Raw genomic sequence first — 25188 nt, 5'->3', positions numbered from 1 at the left:
TATAAAGCTCGCCTGGTTGCTAAAGGTTATACTCAGACATATGGCATCGACTATTTTGAGACTTTTTCTCCTGTTGCGCGTCTCAACTCCATCAGAATTCTTTTCTCTTTAGCTGTTAATATGGATTGGGCGATGCACCAACTAGATGTGAAGAATGCTTTCCTTTATGGTGATTTGGACGAGGAGGTTTATATGGAGCAACCTCCTGGGTATGTTGCTCAGGGGGAGAATATTATCTGCAGGCTGAGGAAGGCCATTTATGGGTTAAAACAAAGTCCACGAGCTTGGTTTGATAAATTCAGCAATGTTATTTCTAGTGTTGGTTTCCAACGTTGCCAGTCTGATCACTCTGTCTTTCTTCGACGTACAACAACTGGCTTGGTTATTTTAGCAGTATATGTTGATGATATTCTACTGACTGGGAGTGATTCTGTTGCCTTAGCAGAAACTAAGGAGTATCTAAACCGTCATTTTATCACCAAGGACATGGGAAAGCCCAAGTATTTTCTTGGGATTGAAGTTGCATATCAAAAGCATGGCCTGTTGTTATCCCAAAGGAAGTATGTGCTAGATTTATTAGAAGAAACAGATCTCTTGGGATGCAAACCTGCAAGCACTCCAATGGAGGCAAATGTTGATTTGTGGCGTGATGAAAACTAAGATATCTAAACCTCATTTTAATCACAAGGCATTGTGGAAGCCCCAAGTCTTCTTGGAATTGAAGTTGCATATCAAAAACATGGCCTGTTGTTGTCCTAAAGGAAGTATGTGCTAGATTTACTAGAAGAAGCAGGTCTCTTGGAATGCAAATCTGCAAGCACTCCAATGGAGGCAAATGTTGATTTGTGGCGTGATGATACTTCTTTACTGGATGATGCTGGACGATATAGGAGACTGATTGGGAAGCTAATCTATTTAACAGTTACCAGACCTGATATTACATTTGCAGTAGGTGTACTGAGCAGATTTATGCACAAACCTAGAGAGGTTCATTGGACAGCTGCTCTAAAGATTTTGGCATATGTCAAGAGTTGTCCTGGTAAGGGATTGCTATATAAGAAGCATGGGCATACTCACATTTCTGCTTTCTCTGATGCTGGCTACGCAGGAGATATGGGAGACCGAAAGTCAACCTCAGGATTCTGTACGTTTGTTGGAGGTAATCTTGTGACTTGGAGAAGTAAAAAACAAGATGTAGTACGAAAGTCAACCTCAGGATTTTGTACTTTTGTTGGAGGTAATCTTGTGACTTGGAGAAGTAAGAAACAAGATGTAGTATCACGATCTAGTGCAGAGGCCGAATATAGAGCAATGGCTCACACTGCTTGTGAGATGGTTTGGCTACGAAAGTTTATGACAGAACTTGGTTTTGATCAGCCTGGACCCATGCCAATGCATTGTGACAACCAGTCTGCCATTTATATTGCACAGAATCCTGTGTTTCATGAGAGGACAAAACATATTGAAGTTGACTGTAATTTTGTCAGAGATGCTTGGGAGAAGAAGATAGTGTCTCTCATATTCACTCCATCCTCACAACAACTTGCTGATATTCTTACCAAGGCTACTTCTTCAAAGGTGTTTTCTACTATATGTGACAAGCTGGGCATGATGGATATCTATGCTCCAGCTTGAGGGGGAGTGTTAGAATAAGTTTATTGGGTATTGGGTTAATGGGTTGTGACCCGTTAACCATACTCCTCTTTGTATGCATATATATATGTATTCTTAACTATCTTAATGACTCAATTGATTAGGGTTTTTGATCCTTCAACAAATATTATGCTGTTCACTTAGAGGGCCTTAGTGTAGCTGCCAACACCCCCCTCACCCCCGGGGCACTGTGGAAAAAAGGTAAATAGTACAATGGCAAATGCCAACCAAAAAAAGAAACAACTGAACAGAAAAAGATCAAGCAACACCCACCTACAAAAATGCAGTTTGGTGGATTTAATTTTACAGCAATAATTTTCCTCAGAAGTTCCACTCAAATTAAAAATGCACCTTATGATCATAATCCATTTTCTGAAATTAGTAATGGCACAGAAGTTCTACTTTTGGCTCTTTGCACTTTGTAAAATTGCATGTCAAATGTTCTGGAATTTTGCATTTACAATTAAATTGTGTTGTGGGTTCATATATTAAAATATATAAAGTTTCATTTAAGTAATAAGTTGCCATTTGAGTGGCTTAATTTTTTTTCTTTGGAGAGTTTAACTCATATTACTTGCATAAAAAATGGGAAAATTTACAAAATAGACCATTTTTATGAAATATATAGCGAAATAGACCACTTTGAAAAATAATTAGCAAAATAGACCTTTTTTGAAAAAAAGAGGTCGATTTTGAAAAACAAGGCTCAGAAAACATACGGGACTACTAGTCCCGTATGTTTAGAGCCAACTAATCACGGATTAGTGTCTTAGAAAACATACGGGACTAGTAGTCCCGTATGTTTTCTGAGTAGAAAATTTTACTAATCCGTGATTAAAACATACGGGACTACTAATCCCGTATGTTTTCTGAGCTGTTTTGCAAAATAGACCTTTTTTTGACCTGTTGGCCAAAAAGAGGTCTATTTTGCTAATTATTTAGTAAAACGGTCTATTTTGCTAAATAATTAGCAAAAACGGTCTATTTTGTAATTTTTCCCATAAAAAATCAATGATTGGGTTGTTAGCAATATAATACTGTAATAATTCTGATTTGGATAATTTTAGTAAAAAATAAAATTCATATATAAAGGAAATGAAGAGGTTTTTTGAACTTGTCTAAAATTTAAGGATGATATGCTTTTTTAGTTCTTATATTCAGTTTATCTGTAATATACACTTTTATGTTTTGATATTGATGGTTCTCATTAATAGTAAGAATGGGCATATTAGTAGATTTAGATCTTCATGGAAAAAGAAGTGATTATAACTACTTCAGCTTTACCTTATTGGAAAATATAGCTTAAGATTAAATGTGAAGTATAATAATCTTTATATACTTAATTCAACTATTCTAATTAGCCAGCTAGATTCCTTGCGATTATGAAGTGATAAATCCTGTTGATGTTAATGAAATTACTATATAGATACATATAAGTAAGGTTATACTATATATATACTAATATTATATATATATAAATATATATATATAGATAGGAAGTGAATCTATGGTGGCGCAGGCTCCACTAATGACGCGCTAGAATCTCATATTACCTAACATTTTTTTTGCGATGCGCGTCCGTTAGAACTTGATTACAGTTCTTAACCACACACCATTTTAGGGTGAACCGTTATGTATTTGCGATTCGTTGCAGCCCGGCTGCAAAAAGTTCTAGTTCTTCGAAACTGTTATTATAGCGAAGTGGATAAGTATCAAACACACGGGCTCACCCTTAAAAATTTGCGGCTGTGTTTGGGTTTTAAAAACTTGTGGATCAGTATCAACGGAGCGGATCGCAAAAAAATAAAAATGATGTGATTCCTAAGCGACGTCCTTAGGTGGGAGCCTAGGCACTCGAGTGGTCACTTAGATTCACTTTTCTATATATATATATTATAATAATATATATAGTAATAATATATATATATATGTATATATATATATTATAGAGAAGAGAGAGAGAGAGATGTAGAGAGGAGAGAGAGAATAGATGGAGGTGAGTGGCAGTTTCTTCCCGTGGCTGTAAGTTGTATTAAATGTGAGCCCACACCGATGGTGATGTAGGGCTCTAATGTCATACACTTTGCAGACTAACGGGGAAGTGAGCTGCCGCTCACTCCATTATTCTACTATATATATATATATATATATATATATATATATATATATATATATATATATATATATATAGAGAGAGAGAGAGAGAGAGAGAGAGAGTGAGTGAGAGAGAGAGAAATGGAGAAACTTGGTACCAAGTTGCTCCAAGCAACTTGGTAGTGATGTGGCCTAATCTTGTCCCTACATCTACATTGAAGTTGGTGAAGGGTGGTTGAGGCTCTATCTTTGAGGTGTGATGTAGGGGCAAGATTAGGCCACATCACTACTAAGTTGTTTTAAACAACTTGGTACCAAGGTTCTCCATTTATCTCTCTCTCTCTATATATATATATATATATAAAGATAATAGCATGTCTTTTCGTATTAGTAATGTACTGAATTTATGTACTCTGCTTCTTCTCTACGTTATTCTTGGGAAAAGGTTCATGAAACTGCATTAACATTCATTTTACATATGTTATTTCCTTATTATACAAAATAATTGTAAGATATATCAAAATGGTTCCTGTTCACACATTATAGAGATGCGCATATATTCATGCTTTTATATTCAACGTTTATAATACATTACTTTCAATAATTTGCGGCTGAAGCTGCTCACAATTGGAGGAATCTTTTAATCTTACTAATTATTGACAACAAAATAAGATTTAGTGGAGAGATATGTCCAGTTCTAGTATAAGAAATTGCTTGAACGGGTTATCAAACTCCTCTATAAATACTTAGCTACTGACTGAGTGATTACAAAAACATCTAATATAGTCTTGCTCATATGTCCTGTTATATATTCCCTTATCCTCCAAGGTGATCCACTGTTCTTTGTGTTCATCTTTCATTGATAGCCAACAAATCAAGTAGTAACCAATGAGGACAGACAACATGCATTCATTGATGATGGAAATCAAGGTATGTTGTGTTCTGTCTTCAATGCTTAATTAGTAGATTGATTATAGAGTTATTTTCTTTATTCATCTCTTTTAGTTCATTATGAATTGTCCAAACTATACTAGAAATAGCATTTGCATATACATGTAAAACTCCATGTGATGCGAGTAGTGAGACGATTGAGGCTACTCATGGTTCGTTGGGCCATAATCTTATGTTGGCAGAAGGGTTGTCGAGTTCGAATGCGCGGTTCGTAAGTTTGGTCACATGCTTTGGATTCGTCTGAGTGCAGGGCTTCTACAAAACAATTTAGTTCCACTTTATTTGGTCAATAAAGAGTGATTATTACCCTATTTAGTGAATTGTTTATTGTCATTCATTTTGATGTTTTATTACTACATTTAGTAGGTCTTAAATGGCTAGAATTAATGGTCATAATTAGCAAGTTTAATTTTGTCATTAGGAGTCTTTTATTAGGAGTCTTTTATTTGGCTGTAACGGTTGTCCTCTTAAGGCTATTTATAGTCTTGAAGATTGTAATTTTTGATTAATTCAGAAATTTTAAGAAATACAAAAACTTGCTTGTTAGCAAACAAATTTAGTTTTTATTCAAAACGCGTCTTTTGAGTATAAACTTGTTCGATCTCAATAGGTCTTGAGTTCGTTCGCCATTGATAAGTTATAGGTCTAACTTGTCAAATATCGCTTCCGCATTTTAATTCGTATCACAAAATATCTAGTAACTGACCTATGGTCAGTGCCTGTGTGTTACCATGTGCATGCACGTGCACATGCATTTTTTATATGTACATATGCATTGGATTCAAACTTTCTTTCATTTCCACGTGTTCTATGTAGAAGAATTAATTTATTTATTATTTAGCTTATTTTCATTCATTTTACAGCTGATTATCATATATTTAGTTCTGTGATTGTAAGAACAAGCACTTTTCTTCAAAACTTATGCATAAGATAAAAACTCTTTGAGGAGAAATCGATCGTTTGTTCGATTTTAAAGATCTCAGCGACGAGAAGAGATGCAAATATGCTATTCTGAGATTAAGCAAGGGAGCATCAATTTGGTACGAGGGGTTGAAAGCAAAGCGAACTCGCGCTGGAAAGGACAAGGTGGCATCGTGGGATTCCTTAAAACGTAAATTGAGGAAAAGGTATGTACCAGCTACTCATAAATTGGATATTTATCGTAAAATCGCGGATTTGGTACAAGAGAAATTAAGCGTTGCCGAGTATATAGATGAGTTTGAAAAATTAATTCTAATGGGGGAATTGGAGGAAAATGAGGAACAAAAAATGTCTCGTTTTCTTCGTGGTCTGAATCGTAATATTGCCAATTCTGTCGAGTTATACCCATATTCGGATTTTGATACTTTGTGCAATTTATGTGTTAAGATTGAGGCCCAAGGGAAGTTTAAGTCAGGGGGTTCGAGTAGAGAATACAGTAGCCCTAATAACTATTCCAAACCCGTCTTTTCCCCAAAAACAACACCTACTCCAAACTCAAATAATTCGACCAAAACCATACCGAAGACCTTCGAGTCGGGTAAGGAGACTAGTTTGTCGAAGGTTCGTTGTTTCAAGTGTCAGGGGTTCGGACATTTTCAAAGTTCGTGTCCTAACAAGAGGGTGGTAACATTGAGAGAGGCTAGGGAGTGTCGCGAGGAGTTGGCCAAGGAAGAGGAGCGATTGGGAGATGTGTTTAATTTTGATGAAAGTGAGAAAGAAGAAGAGGAGGAGGAGGGTTATGAGGCCCCTGTGTATGATACTCTGTTGGTTCTCCGTTCTTTACAAGTTCAAGCCGAGTCCTTTGATTCGGATCAGCGGGAACAATTGTTCCACACCAAATGCCAAGTCAATAGCAAGTGGTGTAGCGTAATTATAGACGGTGGGAGTTGTACTAATGTGGCATCGGAAGGGATGGTGTCCAAGTTGGGTTTGTCCACTGTTGCGCATCCTAAACCTTATGCGCTTCATTGGTTGAACGATGGGAATAGTGTGAAGGTTACTAGGCAGGCTCGAGTAGGCTTGTCGATGGGCTCTTATACCGATGAGGTACTTTGTGACGTAATCCCTATGGATGCTTGTCACATTTTGTTAGGGAGGCCATGGCAGTTTGATCGAGATGTTGTGCATCGGGGAAGAAGCAATGAGTACGTGTTGAGGGACAAGGGTAAAAAAATTGTATTAAAACCCATGTCATCTCAGGCTATTCGGTCTATGAGCACTAAGAAGAAGAAGGCAACTATGCTGATTAAGGAGCGGGATATTGAACGAGCTATTGATCGAGGGGAGTGTGTTTATCTCCTCTTGGCCAAGGAGGAATCAGCGTTAGGCCGGGGGCTGCCGACTGACAGTCCAGTTGATGGGTTGATACGGGAATTCGCAGATGTGTTTCCCGACTCTTTACCACCGGGTTTACCACCTATTAGAGGGATCGAACATCAAATTGACCTTGTTCCCGGGGCGCCATTGCCTAACAAGGCTGCTTATAGGTGTAATCCAGAGGAGTCTAAAGAGCTTCAAAAACAGATTAATGAACTAATGGAGTATGGGTATGTTCGGGAGAGTATGAGTCCTTGTGCGGTTCCGGTTTTACTCGTACCAAAAAAGGATGGGTCGTGGCGAATGTGTGTCGATTCAAGGGCGGTCAACAATATCACGATTAAATATCGGTTCCCAATTCCTCGACTTGATGATTTGCTTGACGAGCTCCATGGCTCTAAAATATTTTCTAAGATAGATTTACGAAGCGGATACTATCAAATCCGTATGCGTGAAGGGGACGAGTGGAAAACCGCTTTCAAGACTAAATACGGGTTGTATGAGTGGACCGTCATGCCATTTGGTCTCACTAATGCCCCGAGTACGTTTATGCGCCTAATGAATGAAGTATTGAAGGCATTTTTGGGCAAGTTTGTGGTCGTCTACCTCGACGATATTCTAGTTTATAGTCGGAATTTAGAGGCGCATCTTGAGCATCTTAGAATGGTTTGCGAGAAACTGAGGGAGCAAAGGCTATATGGGAAACGTGAGAAATGTTCTTTCTTGGAGGAGAAAGTGTTGTTCTTGGGTTACGTGGTGTCAGGAGAAGGAGTGGAGGTCGACCAGTCCAAGGTCGATGCAATACGAACCTGGCCATCGCCTGGTTCAGTCACGGAGGTAAGGTCTTTTTTGGGTCTTGCTTCTTTTTATCGCCGGTTTATTCGAGACTTTAGTACTATTGCGAGTCCAATGACGGAATGCCTTAAAAAGGGGGCGTTTGTGTGGGGAGAGGCTGCCCAAGCTTCATTTGATTTATTGAAAGAGAAATTATGTCAGGCACCCGTGTTAGCTTTGCCCGATTTTTCTCAGCCTTTCGAGGTTGAATGTGATGCTAGCGGGGTCGGTATCGGGGCTGTATTAAGACAGAGGAATCGACCAGTGGCCTTCTTTTCGGAAAAATTGGGGGGTGCTCGTTTGAAGTATTGTACCTATGACAAGGAGTTTTACGCCATTGTTAGAGCACTTATGTATTGGAGTCATTACTTGCGTCCGAATCATTTCGTTTTACATTCCGATCATGAGTCTTTGAAATACATCAACGGGCAGCAAAGTTTGAGTCCTCGTCATGCCAAGTGGGTTGAATTCTTACAAGCTTTTCATTTTTCTGCTAAGTACAAGGATGGTAAGACTAATATCGTGGCTGACGCGTTGTCGTGGCGGTATTCTTTAATTTCCGTGCTTAATGCCTGGTTACTTGGGTTCGAAATGTTGAAAGCTCATTATGAGAATGATGAGTATTTTGGGGAATTATTTAGCAAAGGCTTGGTTGGGGTTACTGGAGAGTTCGTCGTTCAAGATGGGTTTCTATTTAAGGGAAACCGTCTTTGTATTCCGAGGCACCCAATTCGGGAATTGTTGGTACGTGAAGCTCATGGGGGTGGCTTGGCTGGCCATTTCGGTGTTGCTAAGACCATGGAAGTGTTGAGAGAACATTTCTTTTGGCCGAAAATGTTCGGGGACGTAACGAAAATTGTAGGAACATGCGTGACCTGCAAAGTGACCAAGAGTACCTTCAAACCGGGTCCATATTCTCCCTTACCGGTTCCCGAGAGGCCTTGGGAAGACGTCTCTATGGACTTCATCGTTGCCTTGCCTCGTACTCAAAGGGGTAAGGATGCTATTATGGTGGTCGTGGATCGGTTTTCGAAAATGGCACACTTCATTCCATGTCACAAGACCGACGATGCTTGTAATGTTGCGGACTTATATTATAGGGAAGTAGTTCGTTTGCATGGTATTCCAAAGACCATCGTCTCCGACCGTGATTCGAAATTTTTGAGCTATTTCTGGAATACTTTGTGGAGAAAGGTGGGTACGAAGCTGTTGTTTAGCACTTCGCATCATCCGCAAACGGATGGACAAACCGAGGTAACTAACCGGACCTTGGGTACCTTATTGCGTGGGTTGGTGAGTAAGACACAAAAGGATTGGGATATTAAGCTTGCTCATGCCGAATTCGCTTACAACCGGTCTCCTACTCATGCTACGGGTCGGTCGCCCTTTGAAGTGGTTTATGGGCTAAACCCATATGTTCCTCTCGATTTGATTCCAATACCTGGTAATGAGTTAGTCCATAAGGACGCGGATTCCAAGCTTAAATCGATGTTGAAGCTTCATCAACAAGTTCGTGATCGGATTGTTGAGATTAATGCCGCCTACCAACGAAAATCCAATAAGCATAAGAAGCCTCGTATTTTCAAGGAGGGTGATTTGGTTTGGGTCCATTTAAGGAAGGAACGGTTTCCGAGTAAGAGGAAAAATAAGCTCATGCCTAGAGCCGAGGGCCCGTATAAGGTAATTTCTCGTGTTAACGACAATGCTTATAAGATCGAGTTGCCCGGAGAGTACGGTGTTCATGCCACTTTTAACGTGGGTGATTTGTCCCCTTACATTGATGATGACGGTCTCTCCGAATTGAGGTCAATTCCTTTCGAAGAAGGAGGGGATGATGCGAGTAGTGAGACGATTGAGGCTACTCATGGTTCGTTGGGCCATAATCTTATGTTGGCAGAAGGGTTGTCGAGTTCGAATGCGCGGTTCGTAAGTTTGGTCACATGCTTTGGATTCGTCTGAGTGCAGGGCTTCTACAAAACAATTTAGTTCTACTTTATTTGGTCAATAAAGAGTGATTATTACCCTATTTAGTGAATTGTTTATTGTCATTCATTTTGATGTTTTATTACTACATTTAGTAGGTCTTAAATGGCTAGAATTAATGGTCATAATTAGCAAGTTTAATTTTGTCATTAGGAGTCTTTTATTAGGAGTCTTTTATTTGGCTGTAACGATTGTCCTCTTAAGGCTATTTATAGTCTTGAAGATTGTAATTTTTGATTAATTCAGAAATTTTAAGAAATACAAAAACTTGCTTGTTAGCAAACAAATTTAGTTTTTATTCAAAACGCGTCTTTTGAGTATAAACTTGTTCGATCTCAATAGGTCTTGAGTTCGTTCGCCATTGATAAGTTATAGGTCTAACTTGTCAAATATCGCTTCCGCATTTTAATTCGTATCACCATGCCATATAACAGCTGTAAGGAAAGTTTTTTTATTATGTTCAATGTGTAAATATCTATTCAAACAAGAACAGCAAACTATGTGTATGAGAATGTATGTATTGTCTTATGTTAAAGTTTCTCCTTTTGATACAAATAACACCCTACTTTTGTCATGACTTGCTGCTGTTATTTATCACAAAGGCTCTTGTTCACTAGACGATATTACTTGGACATGAGAGTTTATTATCAATTGAATTCACTTAACAGTTTCCAGTTTGTTGTCTTTGTGGCTAACAGGTTGCATTACAATCTAGTAATTTTTTTATTTGTTTGTTTACTACCCTAAAGATTGAATATTTTTGGAGAAATTAACCATGTCATATGACTGACAAATTCCATACAGGACTAGGTGATAAGACCTAGATTTGGAATTTAGTTGTCTGAGTTCATTTTAAAATTGGAGTTACTGAAAGTTGAAATTGATTTGGAGATCGCTGGAGCAATCGGAAAAAGAAATTCATTTAGCAGATAATTATAGTGAGATTGTTATCATTATTTGTAGCTAAAAGATTTAATTGCATCTATAAAAAGATTTTTCATTGTATTTAATAAGATGAGTAATTAGTTTGGGATAGACTACTTAGATTTTGGCATTTAAGGTTATTAGTGCAAATTCTCATGAGAAGATGTTGGTTTTTATATATATTCTTTTTGGAGGCCTTATAGGAAAAAAGGGTAATTAAGGGTCTTAGAATGTGACTATAATGCTCTTCTGCGCCGCCTATGTGGGGAAAAAGGAAAGAAACAAAGAAACAGAAATGTGACAGGCAGAGATACTGAAAAGAAAGGGGGGGAAAAAGAATAGGAAATTGAACTGGTTAAAGGAAGAAGAACTAGAAAGGATTGAGATCCTATTGAAGGTAAGTTGTTTTCCTTTAATCGATCCTATATTCTTTTAGATGTTAGTGACATAAGATTGGAAATGGGAATCAAAGACAAGAATAATGGTTTTCTTGAGGGAGTTTGGATTTTTTATGATTTCATCAATAAAATATAGAAATATAGAGTTCTATAAAAGACCATAAAATATTATTTCCAGTGAAGGAGTTAGAGTTAGCTCGTGGATTATAGGATGGTTGTTGGAAGTACTCACTGTCAAGGTATAATCCATCTAATTGAGGTTGAATGCATTTTGATAACATGAAGAAGGTGCGATCATGCAAAAATTTGGAAACCCCGTTCCTTTCTCAATTTGGGGCAAAGAAAATTTTCTGATTAAAGCTTAAGTTGAGATAATTCGATCAATTCTACGACGTTCTATCAATTTTCTAAGATCTCCCAATAATTCATCAGATTGTTATATGGGAAAGTTAAGGAGCTTAAAATTTTAAAATAAGCAGCTTCGCTATTTTCACAATGGTAAATTTGTCTTCCATGCTATTCACAGTCATTTAGTAATACTTGATTTGGAAGCATGTAAAAATTCCTAATCAAACATGAATAACAATTTATGTTTGGATGTTAGAATTAATATTATTCTTTGAAATAGACATGTTCTGATATGTGAAATTTTGATTATGACTACAGACTACATGGTTTGTAGTATACTTAAACATTTTATATTTTGTGATAGTTTTAGTTTGTATATTCTGATATGTTATGTGGAAATATCTATTTTTTGACTTCTTCATTAGCTTATTCTGGTCTTGTGATCATGGTTTTCGAGAAATTCATCGAATTCTGTCCTTTGTGTCGCTCATCCTGGATTCTGAGTGTTTGTGGCAATTTATCCAGTTTAACTTATGTTCATAATAGAAAGTTTGGATAAATGTTTAAATCTTATTACTCAAGAGCTTTGTGGTTACAGTTCGCATGTCTTAAATTTGCATCTTTACTTTTGAATACAGGTTCCTACTTGGACTTCAAATGTGTATTGATTTCAGAAGCAGATATCCATTGTTCATTCAGTGTGATATATGTTATACGAGTTAATTGTGTTATCTCTTGTTTGGGCACTGGACTTGAATTGGATCGTAAGACTTCAAGCTTATAGGATACAAATTCCAGTTATAAACTGAGAGAGTTCTTTTACATAGCTGCTACTAATAAGATTACAAGAACTGTGTTGTTGTCTGACGAAATACCGACTTCAACTTAGCTCTTTTTGGACCTCATAGACGAGAGTTCTTTTGGCAATGGCTAAGAGTTCTTTGCCACCGGGTTTAGGTTTCACCCTACTGATGTTGAGCTGGTGTTGTATTACTTAAAAAGGAAGATCATGGGAAAGCCACTTGAGCCTGGAATCATCTCAGAGATCGATTTGTACAAATATCCCCCTTGGGATCTCCCAGGTATCTGTTTCTAATTTTTGTTTTTGTTGCCTTTTTCTAATATGTTGTTAATCTCTGGTGGTGTATTGAACTCCAGCCTATTCATATGAGGACAATTTAGCGTCACAGTTCCATACAACACCTGTTCTCTTTGTGGGCAAACTTATCTCCTTTCCCCCCTCTTTACTGATATCAAACTACTAAAACATTAGTGCATGTAGAAAGAAACAGTTATGGCCTTACCGTGAATTATTTTTAATGAGATTTTTTTCCCTATAATATAAATAGTAAGCAATTATGTGTTACTATTTTCACAGGGCATTTCCATGCAACTCATTCACATTCTATCAGGCTAACTTTTGATCTTGAGTGGTACTTCTTTTGCTGTCAAGACTCAAGATAGAAAGTATGCTGGGGGTAACAGGACAAATCGCTCAACTGTTTCAGGTTGTTGGAAGATCAGTGGAAAGGATAAACATATTACTCGTCGCCCTTGTATCATAGGGCACAAAAAGACCCTCGTCTTCTATGAAGGCAGATCTTGTCGTGAAGGAAGAACAGACTGGGTAATGCACGAATTTCGGCTTCAGAACGAGGAATTTGTTAATGCTGGCTTCTCCCCTGTAAGTTTATGAGCTTTGCACCTTAAATATTAAGTATCTCTTAGATAAATATATTATCACTGAATTATCTTCAAGAGAAATATAGCACTTACTTATTTTCAAGGGCTGTAGATAAATATTTATCAGCATACAATAGACTACAATAGGTTTAAACACTGTTGTAGTTTATGGAGAGGAGTTATGTATGTTCTGATAAGTATTGAGTTAAAATAACTTTATTGTTCTTCTGGAAGGTGAAAATGATTTGTTGTTTCTCACAATCAAGAATATGGGTTTTTACTTGTGATATTTATCAGACATACAGTATTTTGTCTATCCACTACTTGACATGTCAGAAACATATCCAAAAGCTTAAGCTAATAGATAGAACTAATAATGTACATCATCTACTCTCACATGACTTTCAACCACATGGGAAGGCCTCTAAGTGGATTAAGTAATCATATTAATATTATAAATTTGGACTAAGTCTGAACCGAAACCTCTTGATACCTTGTCCTCAGACTGACACCTTATCTGAAACCTCTTTAACCAATAAATTGCACCTAAGGCTGGGGACTAACAATGGAATATCAAGAAAACTTAAATAGTTAACAATGGTTGTGGGAACTTTTGACCCTTTAATTGCTTGTTGGCCATTCTTCTAGTAAGAGAAGGAAATGAGTGAACATACCCCCCTGTTAGTTTAGAAGCTGTAGATGTATTAGCTGGCAGTAAGGAACTGTTTTGTTCGAATGCACTTAACCTGCAGTACTACCATTATCCTTGGCAGTTTTCTATCTTACTAGTTAAATTAGAAAACCTTTTAGAAAATCATACAATATTTCAGTTACAATCTTTTGCAGTATTTTAATCATTGTCTAGGTCCAAATTTCTTGTGGGGTGCTTAAAGAGGAGCTCTGTGAATGAATTTCTACAATTTCTGTTCAGGTTATGCATATAATGCTGCTTTTTAACTGTATTTTTGTATGGTCTTACTTTAGATGTTAAAGACATATGTGGTCTGCAAAATATTCAAAAAAAAAACGGCATAGGTTCCAAAATTGGTGAACATCATTTTATATTCAATTTTCTTTTTCTTTTTTTTCCCCGCGTTCAAATTATGCATTTTCATACTTGTGTCAAAATTTATCAGGCGATCAGTCCCTCAGATGTTGATCATCACAGAGAGTCAGTTTTATGCCCCTCTAATTTCCGTGGTTGTGAGTATGCACAGAATGTATGGAGGTAATTCTTACATATCCTTCGGTTATTTTGATCCAAATGCTAAATTTTAGCATCTGGGTAATGCTTATATATATCATGGAAAACTATTATTAGTATTCTGAAATAAACTGAGATATATAGTTTCTAGATTCTATTCTTAATGGGCACCAGGTTTCAGATTATGAAGGTAAAAAGTAGTGTGAGGTTACTTAGAACCTATACTTCAAAAGAGATAGAACATAGTTAAATGTTAATCCTTACTGTTAACATTTAATGACGTAACATTACCATCTGATGCATTCAGATTCTCCAAGTCCTGATAATATGAAGAATAGTACTTGAATGAGGACCCATAGTTAACGTATCATTCCCAGTGTCAGAATTTTTGGCATAGTTATACCTTTACATTGTAAAATGTGCGTTTATCTTTCGAGTCTTACGAGCTGTTCATTTGCAGGCGTAGAAAATGATGTAGCTTCAGAAACTGATGTTTGGAAGGATTTACCACCATTGGATTCTAACTTCTGATGCTTCGGAATTTACTAGAGGTAAGTGAATCGATCAAACTATTGAGTGATTCGCTTGTTTGAGACCTTAAATATGTAACTAATGTTCGTTATTTCATTCCTGCAGCAGAATCGTCGTGGTTGATGGGTTGCATTTGTGTTCGCATGGAGTAAAAATAATAAATCACATGGAGATTAGGAGAGAGGAGGGAAACTTCTCCAGCAGTACGTTGAATAACCTTTTTGTTTTTAATTGGGAAGAGGCAATGAACCTATTTATAGGGAAAGTTCAAGTTGTTTGTTTTGTTTAAGAATATTATTTAGTATATTATGTTTTTGATACTTGGTCCTGAGTTTAATAAGCATTGATTTACTCTATGTATATTTGTCATTTAATAGATTTAAGGACTATATTTAAACTGAAGAGATATTAGGGAGTGTTTACGTTTTACTTGCTTGAAGCTGTATACTTGCGCTTAATGCAAAGCTATGTCCTTTTGATATTGGCCAAAAGATGAATAAATAAATAAAAGAACAAAATTTGGATTTGTTTATTGCAAACCCTTATTCTTGCAAAGAATGAAGCATCCAATAGAGATGATCCATGACATTAAATGTGCACCAAAGTAGTGTTACTAGGGGATCACTTCCGCTGAATATTTTCTCCTTGTACAGAGTAGCAATAAGCCCTTGAATTTGCGATTACAATTCTCTCGCGTGACAAGACCTTGAATTTGCAATTACAATTCTCTCGCGTGAGATGTTGATTTTATTAGCAAGATATTACTTATCAAACTCTATTCAAAAGGATATTTGGGTTTAGTTTGTTTTCTAGCACAAGCAAGAAATGATTAGGTTATGTTGTATATTTGTGTGAAACATGATGTCAAATGCAAAGGGTATGAATCATGCATGTATCCTCATGCAAATGAAAATAGTATGAAATCATGTCTTCTTCTTGCTTATTTAGTTGCATGGTGGATATAACAGGTTGAAATTTTAAACAAAATTCTAGCTTATGAACTTCTCAGCGATGTTTTTATGTATACTACTAACTCTCTAGATATTGGAGAAATGCCAAAGTAATTGAATGAGATAAAAGTGAACATTGGAAAAATTAAAGATATGATGAAATTTAACATTGAGATTCTTACTTAGTTGGCTGCAGTATAAAGAGTTTATCCTACCTTTATAGGTGGAGATAACATGCAAACTTTCAAACAAAATTTTAGCTTATGAACTTCTCTGTAGTTTTTTTTTTTTAATCTAAGCTGCCTACTTGTGATATATTGGAGAAATACCAAAATAGTTGAATGGGGTAAACTGGTAAAGTTTGACATTGAATAAATTTTTTTATCTAGACTACCTACTCGTGACATATTGGAAAAATGCCAACATAGTTGAATGGGATAAAGTTTAACATTGAATAAATTGAGGATGAGATGAAATTCAAAGTTGGAGAAATGCCAAAATAGTTGAATGAGATAAAGTTCAACCTTGAAAAAAATTAGGGATGAGATGAAATTCAACACTGACAAAGTGAGAAAGTAAATATTTCAAAACTGTTACCTCCTTGTACATTAGCACTAGAATGTTTGGGATTCACGGTTATCCACGCAAACGCCGAGACAAGGCCATACAAGATAAAAAATAATAACACAAACACAAACAAATAAATTTTACGTGGTTCAGCAAGTTGCCTACGTACACGGGGCAAGAAGGGGGGAGTTTTCACTATTAGAGAGAGAGAGAGATAAATGCAAGATTGAGCTTTTACATAACCCAAGAGATAAACTATGTAACTGACTCCAGGTAAAACAATGTGGGGGATGACCAAACAGTTAAATTTAAAAATAGAGATAAATGCAAATAAAACTTGTAACAAGCCTTGTCCTTGTTACAATATTGAATCACGTTCATAATTTAAAAAAAAAATTATGCCCATACGTATAACCTACCAAGGTATCCTAAAAACATTGACAAAACCGTAATCCATTATATTAGATCATAACTTATACTTATTCAAGATTCTCAATTTCTAATAAATTAAGCTTCAATACAATTATCAAGAGTGTAAACTTTAACATAACCCAAGATTGAGCTTTGACTCGACCGCATAAAAAGATAATATAGATATCATGTTCATAATTATTATTAACCTAAAAACATATGCCTATATATACGTATCACCTACCAAGGTATCACACAAACATTACAAAATCATAAACAAATATGTAGATCATAACTTATTCAAGATTCTCAATTTCTCATAAAGCTTCGAGCTTGTTAAATTAATTTTCAAGAGTATGAACTTTTAAGATAACCCAAGATTGAGCTTTGACTCGACCACACAAAACAATCAAAGAATCTAAACCCTAGATTAAACAAAGATTACTATCTAGTAACAAATAAATCCGACCACTAATAAAAAGAAGGAATTGGGGGCAAATTTAGAAATCCCAAATATGATTTCGTAATTTTTTAAATTAGCTATATAATCCTATCTACCATGTTCCATTTCCAAATCATGTCAACATTGTTTTAGGAAATGCCTAAACTATTTGAAAATCTTATTGTTGAGAATCTGTTACTGAGTTCGCAATCATTACTGTTGGACTTAGAGATTTATAGACGAAAATTGATTTTCAAAAACTAAATTATATATAGTTATTACCCATATATACTGAAAAAATAAATTTAATCTCATTATTTCCTCTTTTATCTTAGTTTGTCAATCCCCATCTTTTCTGCACTTCCATTTCTATTGTGAAATATTTAGCAACAATAACCACAAAACCCCATGTAGAACTATGATGTTAATAACTCAAACTTCCTCAAACAAACAAACAAAACAAAATAAAATAAAAATCTTCAAAGCTACACAGCAAAGACGTAACAAATACATGTGGGCCCTCTCGGAAAACACCACAGCCCAATAAGAAAGCTATCAAAATTGATTGCCCCTCACATTCGGCCCAAGGCCCATTACACACAACCAAAGCTATTTACAGCATTTACAGTGGGAATTAAGAAAAAAACAGCTTATTTACCTCTAGAAAAGGAAAAATAAATACAAATATATATATATATATATATATATATATATAAAAATTTACAAAAATGGAGATTTAGAATGGAGCGGTGATTGTATCCCTCAACCCAGCGATTCGATCCAAGTTACCGCCGTCTTCATCCTCCGACCGCTCCATTATCATGTTCATGTTGCCCTTCTTGACGCAGAGGACTGGTTGCAAACCCTGAGAACAGCCAACCACTTTAGTTTTAAGTGAAATATTTATATTTTGAGAAATTTAATATAACGGTTCAAATCAATTTTCAAACAAATTAAAAAGTTATCGTTACGGATTCATACATACATACCACGGTCATCACTACAAAAAAAAAAGTTTCTAGCTAGGAATCTCATTCTTATTGAAAAAAAACCGATCGAATTTGATTTACTATAGTAAAAGTATCTCTTTAACAAAATGACACCTCTTCTTAATCCAATAAATATATTTTTAATTGACAAATATCATTCAAACTTTCGAAGTATATTTGTAGCATATTTGAATTTTGAAATTTTTGAAAAAAAAGGAAAATTAAATATGATCATCTCAATATTCAATTCATTTCAAACCTTTTATTTATTTAATTTTATTAGGGGAAAATGATTATAAACCTTTACGCAAATATTAGCAAGAACATCAAAGATCAATAAGCAACAAGGCAATATATATACCTCAGTGAAAATGCTTATAGCCTCTTGTATGCTGTGGTTGCTGAGCACATACAATGCTGCCTCCTATACAAAAAAAAATTACAAAATCAATAAAAAAAAAACTTGACAAAATAAACCAAATAATAATTATAACTAACACAATATATAAAAAATAAAAATAAAAACAAAACCTATACCCTTGCATATTTAATCTGATCAAGAGACAAAGTCTGAGGCTCTCTCTCTATTGAAGACTTCCTCTCAATCTTATTCATGATCCTAAATTCCTAATATATATATAGTATATATTATTAATATATTATATAATATATGCCCAAAATATTTTGTTGAATGTGATTTCTTTTCAGGCCTCAGCCTCTGCATTAACGGCAGCATGAAGTCCTTTATAGAGATAGAGAGAGGGCCCGCTCAATCCAAACAGCGACATGATCCCAAGAATCGCGACACGTAAGTGTCCTTCCGTGAATTCGAGCGCACAGCTTCTTCCCCTAGCGATTCGTGGCGACACGTGGCGTCGGATTACAGGAGACTGAGGATCGAGGTGCGGTGACAGGACTTACGCAAAAAAGGTGGTCCAAGTAGAGATGGCCACGCATCCGCTGGCTGCAGCCACGATGCTGTCGGTTCCGCGCCGAGCTTTCGGCAGCTTGAAGACGTTTGAGTTCGGTGTCGGTTTAGTTAATCCCACTTGACAACATTATGTAATAAAAAAAACTTTAAAATATCGCAAGCCTAGAGCTGTTGCTAGGGCTCCAATCATTATGATCACTTTACGTGATCACGTGACATTACAGTTCAAATCGAATCGCTCGTAAAACAAGCGCTTCAGCAGGTATATCTTATAGTCTAGCAAGACAAAAGTTAGAGTTGGCTGGTCACAGGTCTAAGCCTGTAATACTAGACATTAAAAGCAATGTCCAAATAATATATGTATAGATATATATTATGGAGGAACTTGGTACTAAGCATAAGTTTTTTTTGTACTTGGTAGTTCGATGATTTATTCCTATCCACTCATTTAAATGGTGGACTACATTCAGATGGGTTGGAGAACATATGCGAATGAGACGCGCTAAACTCGTGCTTGGTACCACGTTCCTATATATTTCTCATACTTTATCTTGTATTTGTTATATTGTTCATCGGAAGTACAAATGGAGGAGGTATTTTCTTTTGAACCGGAAATCTTCTTAAGGATCGAGGAGTTTAAGAAATTTAATTAATTAACCTGATGTACATCGTCAGTTCAATATTAACAAACAAGTTAACATTTTTAATTATATATCAAGGTCCAAATGAAATTATACACGTTTTTTTTTCATCTATATATTTTACAAGTAATTACGTGAGGATTTCTTCCTTTAGGACGCTAACGACAATTTCAACCCACCAGCTAATCTCAATTTAGTTGAGAACAAATTATTTTTTAAGTTAACTGGGGCCGCTTAATCAGCAAGTGGACGTACAACTAAGCAAAGTTGAGATACTGTGTGTGCAATAATTGGGATTAGTGTGGATTATTTTAAAGCCGACATATCTGAATCTAATCAGAATCCTCTAATAATCATTTTCAAAAGGTTTCACTATTTTCCTTTTGTTTGGATTTGGGTGGTCAATGAAATACTTCCACGTCAAGGTAATTAATGTTTGATTAGTTGAAGTTTAAATAGATGAGGTTAGTTTGTGGGGGTGATTGGACTTAGAAGGTCTAATGCTAATCTTTTCAGTGTTATTATTGTTGTGCGCAGCGGAAATTTCGGCAGAGTTTCTGGTGCACAATAAGAGAGAAAGATCGATAAGAATTCTTGTTTCTCAAAGGGAACAAGAATCTGAAAGCCTAATATCCCATCAAAGTGGGATATTTGCTCTTCCTCTCGTCAGCTCTAGGACTGCGCGTCGAGGGATCCTAAAACTATTACAATGGCCACAAACTCAAACAATCAATTTTTACGTGGTTCGGCAAACTGCCTACGTCCACGGGGCAAGGAGGGGGAGATCTACTATTAGAGAGGAGAGAATACAACTTGGTTTACAACTCTCACAATTTAAACCCTCAAATAATCTCTCTCTCACACACAAATATCTCTCAGTTTTTCTCTCAAAAGAAACAGTCACCGGAATAACACGCCGCCCAAAAATTCACTTTTGCACGCTGCCCTTTTTTTCTTCCAGCCTCTGCCGCCCAAACAAAACTGCTACCCTCCTTCCGCACACAACCCTAGGAAGAATCATTATTATATATATGAACAGCAGAATCGGGTGGGCCTGGCCATATTTTCGTTCACCAAGACATTTGTGTGGACCCCACACGCTTGAAACCGCCTTAGCCTCCCACACTTGGCCTTTCACGCGGAAACATCATTTTCGCTGAACAAATGTGGCCCCCACTCATCTTTTCACGTCACATCCAATTCACAATTATTGCATAATCGACCAAACATATCAAATTATTTCCTAAGGTTTAATTGGACACGGACACCATATCGCAAGATGTTTTTGAACTTGCTATCTGTGTAGTTTTGTTTTGGCGGATAGACCCGTGAGTGAAAATTTTTGACTCTTTGACCCCTGAAAGTAAAAATAATTTAATAATAATTAGGATAAAAGAATAAAAAAAATTTCACACCAAACTGAACCTATACGGGCAACAAGTGCGATATATAACATCATACTACAGGTGTTTATATGCAATCAATCATTTTTAATTATGATTGTTTATTATTTAATAGATGATTATGATTCGATCATAATGCGAAGTTTGTACTTAATTTTTTGGATCACAATTCAAAAAGACTCCCGTATTAATATATATTTAGACGAGTCATAGACGTTGAAAAAGAAATGAGTAATTGTGATTGAAAAAAATAAAATATTATTTTTTTCTTGCTAAGACGTTCTATAGAAGTCAAGAAAGACAACTGTGAGGGGTCTTGAGATGACTCAAGTAGCTAACCTGTACCTCTTTCTTGATTGATGACTATCTCTTTGTCACCTTGATCAATCTCAATCACCATCAAAAAAGTGATTTGGTATCTAATTAATAGGAAAATGCTAGAAGCACAACCTTTAACCACACCCTCAACCACACTCCTCTCCGCTACAGCTAGGACCAACATGAGAATTAAAAAAAAAAAAATCATATGAGCCCCAGTGCACTGTAACGAGAGAGAAGTGTGGTTTAAGGTGTGATTGTAGCGCCTCTCTAATTAATATTCTTCTGACAGTGTTCATTTATAAATGTCAAGAACACTATGAAATGCCTTTAAAAAAAATCAATTTTCCCTCCCCCCAAATAAAAAGCAAATTTAGAAGGATCCAACATGAGGATGCTGCTTACATTTTTACACTGTGGAATATACGAGAACATTTCCTCGGCGTAAGAAATGCAAAGTGAGAACGAAATGGTGACAAAAAATACAGATTGAAAAGCAAAAACAAACAGGACTAAGTAACGGTTTATGCAATTCTATTAACAATTACGACAGTAGATTAGCTTCATACATAAACCTACGGTTAAAATAATCGCATTCCCATCGTCCTCCTTAGCTGTATCGGTACAATATACATTAATATGCACCCCCCTACTCTGCAGAGGGAATTGCAGAAAAATGTTTATGAAGTTTTATTTTATACAAAAAAAAAAAAAAAATCCATCCAATCAGTACACAGCGTCATTCTTCCAGCTTGCACTGCTCCAATCTTGATATATCTTTCACGGCCTGTGCCCTCTTCGAAACTACACCCAATCTCATACCTACATAAACTAGCGTTTCGAGGGATCTTTCACTGTTTGAAATAAGATCCTCGTCTATTTGAATTGCATCCTGCAAAAGGTGACCAAATACCTTTGAGTCAATGCCAACAGTATCCAAAAGGATTTTAAAAATAAAATTTTAATTAAAATTATAATTCACCTATAACCTAGACTGAAGAAAGCTAATCCACCTTATAGGTGAACCTCGAATCAATGACCATTTCTATCATAAGTGTGTCACCTAAATATCCAAGTTCCATTTTAAGTTATATGTAGCGTTTAACTACTAGTGCTTTTAGGATTTAGACTTATTATATGGATCCTACAAATATTTTCACAATCTAGAGATGGGATCAAAGTTTAGCGTTATCATATAATCGGTGTATGGAAACAAAATTCAGATGTTGACCTTGTGATCCATTTTGATCCTATGATCAGATTAAGTCGAGTCTTCCACATAAATAACAAAGTGGATTCTCATGCTTAATATACAACCAATTATGCAACTTCCCTGTCAGTTTAATGCTGTTAAATGAAAACTATTTTTACCCAACATCCATTTAGGCTTTCATTAGCAATACGCTAATATGGATACGAATTTAGGATCTAAGTTCTAATAAAAAGGAAAATGATTTTCTGGTTAAAAAAGAAATTTGGGTTTTTTCCCCTTCATAGTCAATGGTATAAAACTAATCCAGTCTTCTATAATACATGTTTCCAAAACGTGGATTTCCTGTTGGCTGCAATTTGTGGTTTTTTCGGCTTTTAGGAAAAACATTGTAAGAATGATCACATGAGAAGCACGCTGCCTATGGTATTCTCACTTTCAGTATGTATCCACACACGTCAGATGAAATTTCCATTCACAAGTATGACATTTAAGTATTATTTTGGGGTTTCTACACATGAAACTGCATCCATTGTTTAATATATTGAACTCTTAAATTCTGACTGTCCAGTTATATGGATCTATGACCCTTACGTTTAGTAATATGTGAGTGAAGTTTTCCTGGAAAATCAGATCTTATCTACGAAAAGCATCAATAAAAAGGCGTAAGAAGCTTTTTGTTTTGAGCATAGGTAAAGGAAAAAAGACAAACCTTTTCAAATACGCATATAACAGTGCTCCCCCCAAACGAGAAATATCCAAACTGATGAAAAAGGAAAAGGTTGGCCATTAGCTAACATCCAAAACTAAAGGTTAGATAGTACGGAAAATTAGTGTAGAAGTACAGAGGAACCTCGTCTCCTTTATGGATGTAGTCACCCTTTTCTCTAGTGAACGTGATGCTTCCTACCATTGTTGCTCCTATTGCAACAAATGCTACCTGCATTAGTGATTAACAAATTGTAAATTCTGTTGAAATGCAGAAAAAGGAACGTGTACAAATTATAATATGCCTGAAAAAGATGCACCAAACACCAAAAAAGAAACATAGGAATTACAGATCCAATAGTTTCTATAAAATAATCTGCATTCTTTGGTCAATTACTATTTAACACAACCAAACCCTAGATCTGGAATCTGGGCTCTGATACCACTTGTTGTGCGCAGCGGAAATTTCGGCAGAGTTTCTGGTGCACAATAAGAGAGAAAGATCGATAAGAATTCTTGTTTCTCAAAGGGAACAAGAATCTGAAAGCCTAATATCCCATCAAAGTGGGATATTTGCTCTTCCTCTCGTCAGCTCTAGGACTGCGCGTCGAGGGATCCTAAAACTATTACAATGGCCACAAACTCAAACAATCAATTTTTACGTGGTTCGGCAAACTGCCTACGTCCACGGGGCAAGGAGGGGGAGATCTACTATTAGAGAGGAGAGAATACAACTTGGTTTACAACTCTCACAATTTAAACCCTCAAATAATCTCTCTCTCACACACAAATATCTCTCAGTTTTTCTCTCAAAAGAAACAGTCACCGGAATAACACGCCGCCCAAAAATTCACTTTTGCACGCTGCCCTTTTTTTCTTCCAGCCTCTGCCGCCCAAACAAAACTGCTACCCTCCTTCCGCACACAACCCTAGGAAGAATCATTATTATATATATGAACAGTAGAATCGGGTGGGCCTGGCCATATTTTCGTTCACCAAGACATTTGTGTGGACCCCACACGCTTGAAACCGCCTTAGCCTCCCACACTTGGCCTTTCACGCGGAAACATCATTTTCGCTGAACAAATGTGGCCCCCACTCATCTTTTCACGTCACATCCAATTCACAATTATTGCATAATCGACCAAACATATCAAATTATTTCCTAAGGTTTAATTGGACACGGACACCATATCGCAAGATGTTTTTGAACTTGCTATCTGTGTAGTTTTGTTTTGGCGGATAGACCCGTGAGTGAAAATTTTTGACTCTTTGACCCCTGAAAGTAAAAATAATTTAATAATAATTAGGATAAAAGAATAAAAAAAATTTCACACCAAACTGAACCTATACGGGCAACAAGTGCGATATATAACATCATACTACAGGTGTTTATATGCAATCAATCATTTTTAATTATGATTGTTTATTATTTAATAGATGATTATGATTCGATCATAATGCGAAGTTTGTACTTAATTTTTTGGATCACAATTCAAAAAGACTCCCGTATTAATATATATTTAGACGAGTCATAGACGTTGAAAAAGAAATGAGTAATTGTGATTGAAAAAAATAAAATATTATTTTTTTCTTGCTAAGACGTTCTATAGAAGTCAAGAAAGACAACTGTGAGGGGTCTTGAGATGACTCAAGTAGCTAACCTGTACCTCTTTCTTGATTGATGACTATCTCTTTGTCACCTTGATCAATCTCA

General features: G+C 36.1%; 5 protein-coding genes across 6 annotated transcripts in view; 3 read left to right on the top strand and 2 right to left on the bottom strand.

The window, feature by feature from the left end:
* LOC109824187 overlaps positions 1–660 on the top strand; it is a 3549-nt gene extending 2889 nt beyond the window's left edge. The window contains exon 4 of the mRNA XM_020390720.1: positions 340–660. Within this exon, the coding sequence (XP_020246309.1) occupies positions 340–660 (321 nt within the window). The remainder of the gene's footprint in view (positions 1–339) is intronic.
* LOC109824184 (uncharacterized mitochondrial protein AtMg00810-like) lies at positions 826–1635 on the top strand. Its single transcript, XM_020390719.1, has 2 exons — positions 826–1439; positions 1488–1635. The coding sequence occupies exons 1-2, from the start codon at positions 826–828 to the stop codon at positions 1633–1635; spliced, it is 762 nt and encodes a 253-aa protein (XP_020246308.1).
* Positions 5736–15380, top strand: LOC109824381 (NAC domain-containing protein 21/22-like). 2 transcript variants are annotated; one of them, XM_020390970.1, is made up of 6 exons: positions 5736–5825; positions 12122–12565; positions 12992–13167; positions 14303–14394; positions 14831–14921; positions 15007–15380. In XM_020390970.1, the coding sequence occupies exons 2-5, from the start codon at positions 12493–12495 to the stop codon at positions 14841–14843; spliced, it is 354 nt and encodes a 117-aa protein (XP_020246559.1). In that variant the 5' UTR covers positions 5736–5825; positions 12122–12492; the 3' UTR covers positions 14844–14921; positions 15007–15380. The 2 variants fall into 2 exon arrangements, with proteins under 2 accessions (XP_020246559.1, XP_020246558.1); XM_020390969.1 differs by lacking the exon at positions 5736–5825 and adding an exon at positions 10619–11134.
* On the bottom strand, positions 17714–18895 carry LOC109824523. Its single transcript, XM_020391142.1, has 3 exons — positions 18798–18895; positions 18622–18684; positions 17714–18136 (listed from the first exon to the last, which is right to left on the bottom strand). The coding sequence occupies exons 1-3, from the start codon at positions 18873–18875 to the stop codon at positions 18008–18010; spliced, it is 270 nt and encodes an 89-aa protein (XP_020246731.1). The 5' UTR covers positions 18876–18895; the 3' UTR covers positions 17714–18007.
* On the bottom strand, positions 22067–23727 carry LOC109824229 (phosphatidylserine decarboxylase proenzyme 2-like). Its single transcript, XM_020390765.1, has 3 exons — positions 23617–23727; positions 23476–23526; positions 22067–22445 (listed from the first exon to the last, which is right to left on the bottom strand). The coding sequence occupies exons 1-3, from the start codon at positions 23707–23709 to the stop codon at positions 22293–22295; spliced, it is 297 nt and encodes a 98-aa protein (XP_020246354.1). The 5' UTR covers positions 23710–23727; the 3' UTR covers positions 22067–22292.

Source organism: Asparagus officinalis, chromosome 9, assembly GCF_001876935.1.
Source record: "Asparagus officinalis chromosome 9, Aspof.V1, whole genome shotgun sequence".
In the NCBI taxonomy this organism is placed as follows: Eukaryota; Viridiplantae; Streptophyta; class Magnoliopsida; order Asparagales; family Asparagaceae; genus Asparagus; species Asparagus officinalis.
This window is presented reverse-complemented; position numbering and strand designations above follow the sequence as displayed.

Bases quoted from the DNA above. Each gene is read 5' to 3' on its own strand.
- LOC109824184 (XM_020390719.1), top strand. From the start codon at position 826: ATGGAGGCAAATGTTGATTTGTGGCGTGATGATACTTCTTTACTGGAT. The intron at 1,440-1,487 runs GTTTCATGAGAG...TAATTTTGTCAG, and splicing joins TATATTGCACAGAATCCTGT to AGATGCTTGGGAGAAGAAGA.
- LOC109824523 (XM_020391142.1), bottom strand. From the start codon at position 18,875: ATGAATAAGATTGAGAGGAAGTCTTCAATAGAGAGAGAGCCTCAGACT. The intron at 18,685-18,797 runs GTATAGGTTTTG...TTTTTTGTATAG, and splicing joins ATCAGATTAAATATGCAAGG to GAGGCAGCATTGTATGTGCT. The intron at 18,137-18,621 runs GTATATATATTG...GGCTGTTCTCAG, and splicing joins CTATAAGCATTTTCACTGAG to GGTTTGCAACCAGTCCTCTG.
- LOC109824229 (XM_020390765.1), bottom strand. From the start codon at position 23,709: ATGCAGGTAGCATTTGTTGCAATAGGAGCAACAATGGTAGGAAGCATC. The intron at 23,527-23,616 runs GTTCCTCTGTAC...CTTTTTCATCAG, and splicing joins ACATCCATAAAGGAGACGAG to TTTGGATATTTCTCGTTTGG. The intron at 22,446-23,475 runs GTTTGTCTTTTT...CACCTTTTGCAG, and splicing joins TTATATGCGTATTTGAAAAG to GATGCAATTCAAATAGACGA.
- LOC109824381 (XM_020390970.1), top strand. From the start codon at position 12,493: ATGGGAAAGCCACTTGAGCCTGGAATCATCTCAGAGATCGATTTGTAC. The intron at 12,566-12,991 runs GTATCTGTTTCT...CAACTGTTTCAG, and splicing joins TCCCCCTTGGGATCTCCCAG to GTTGTTGGAAGATCAGTGGA. The intron at 13,168-14,302 runs GTAAGTTTATGA...AAAATTTATCAG, and splicing joins TTAATGCTGGCTTCTCCCCT to GCGATCAGTCCCTCAGATGT.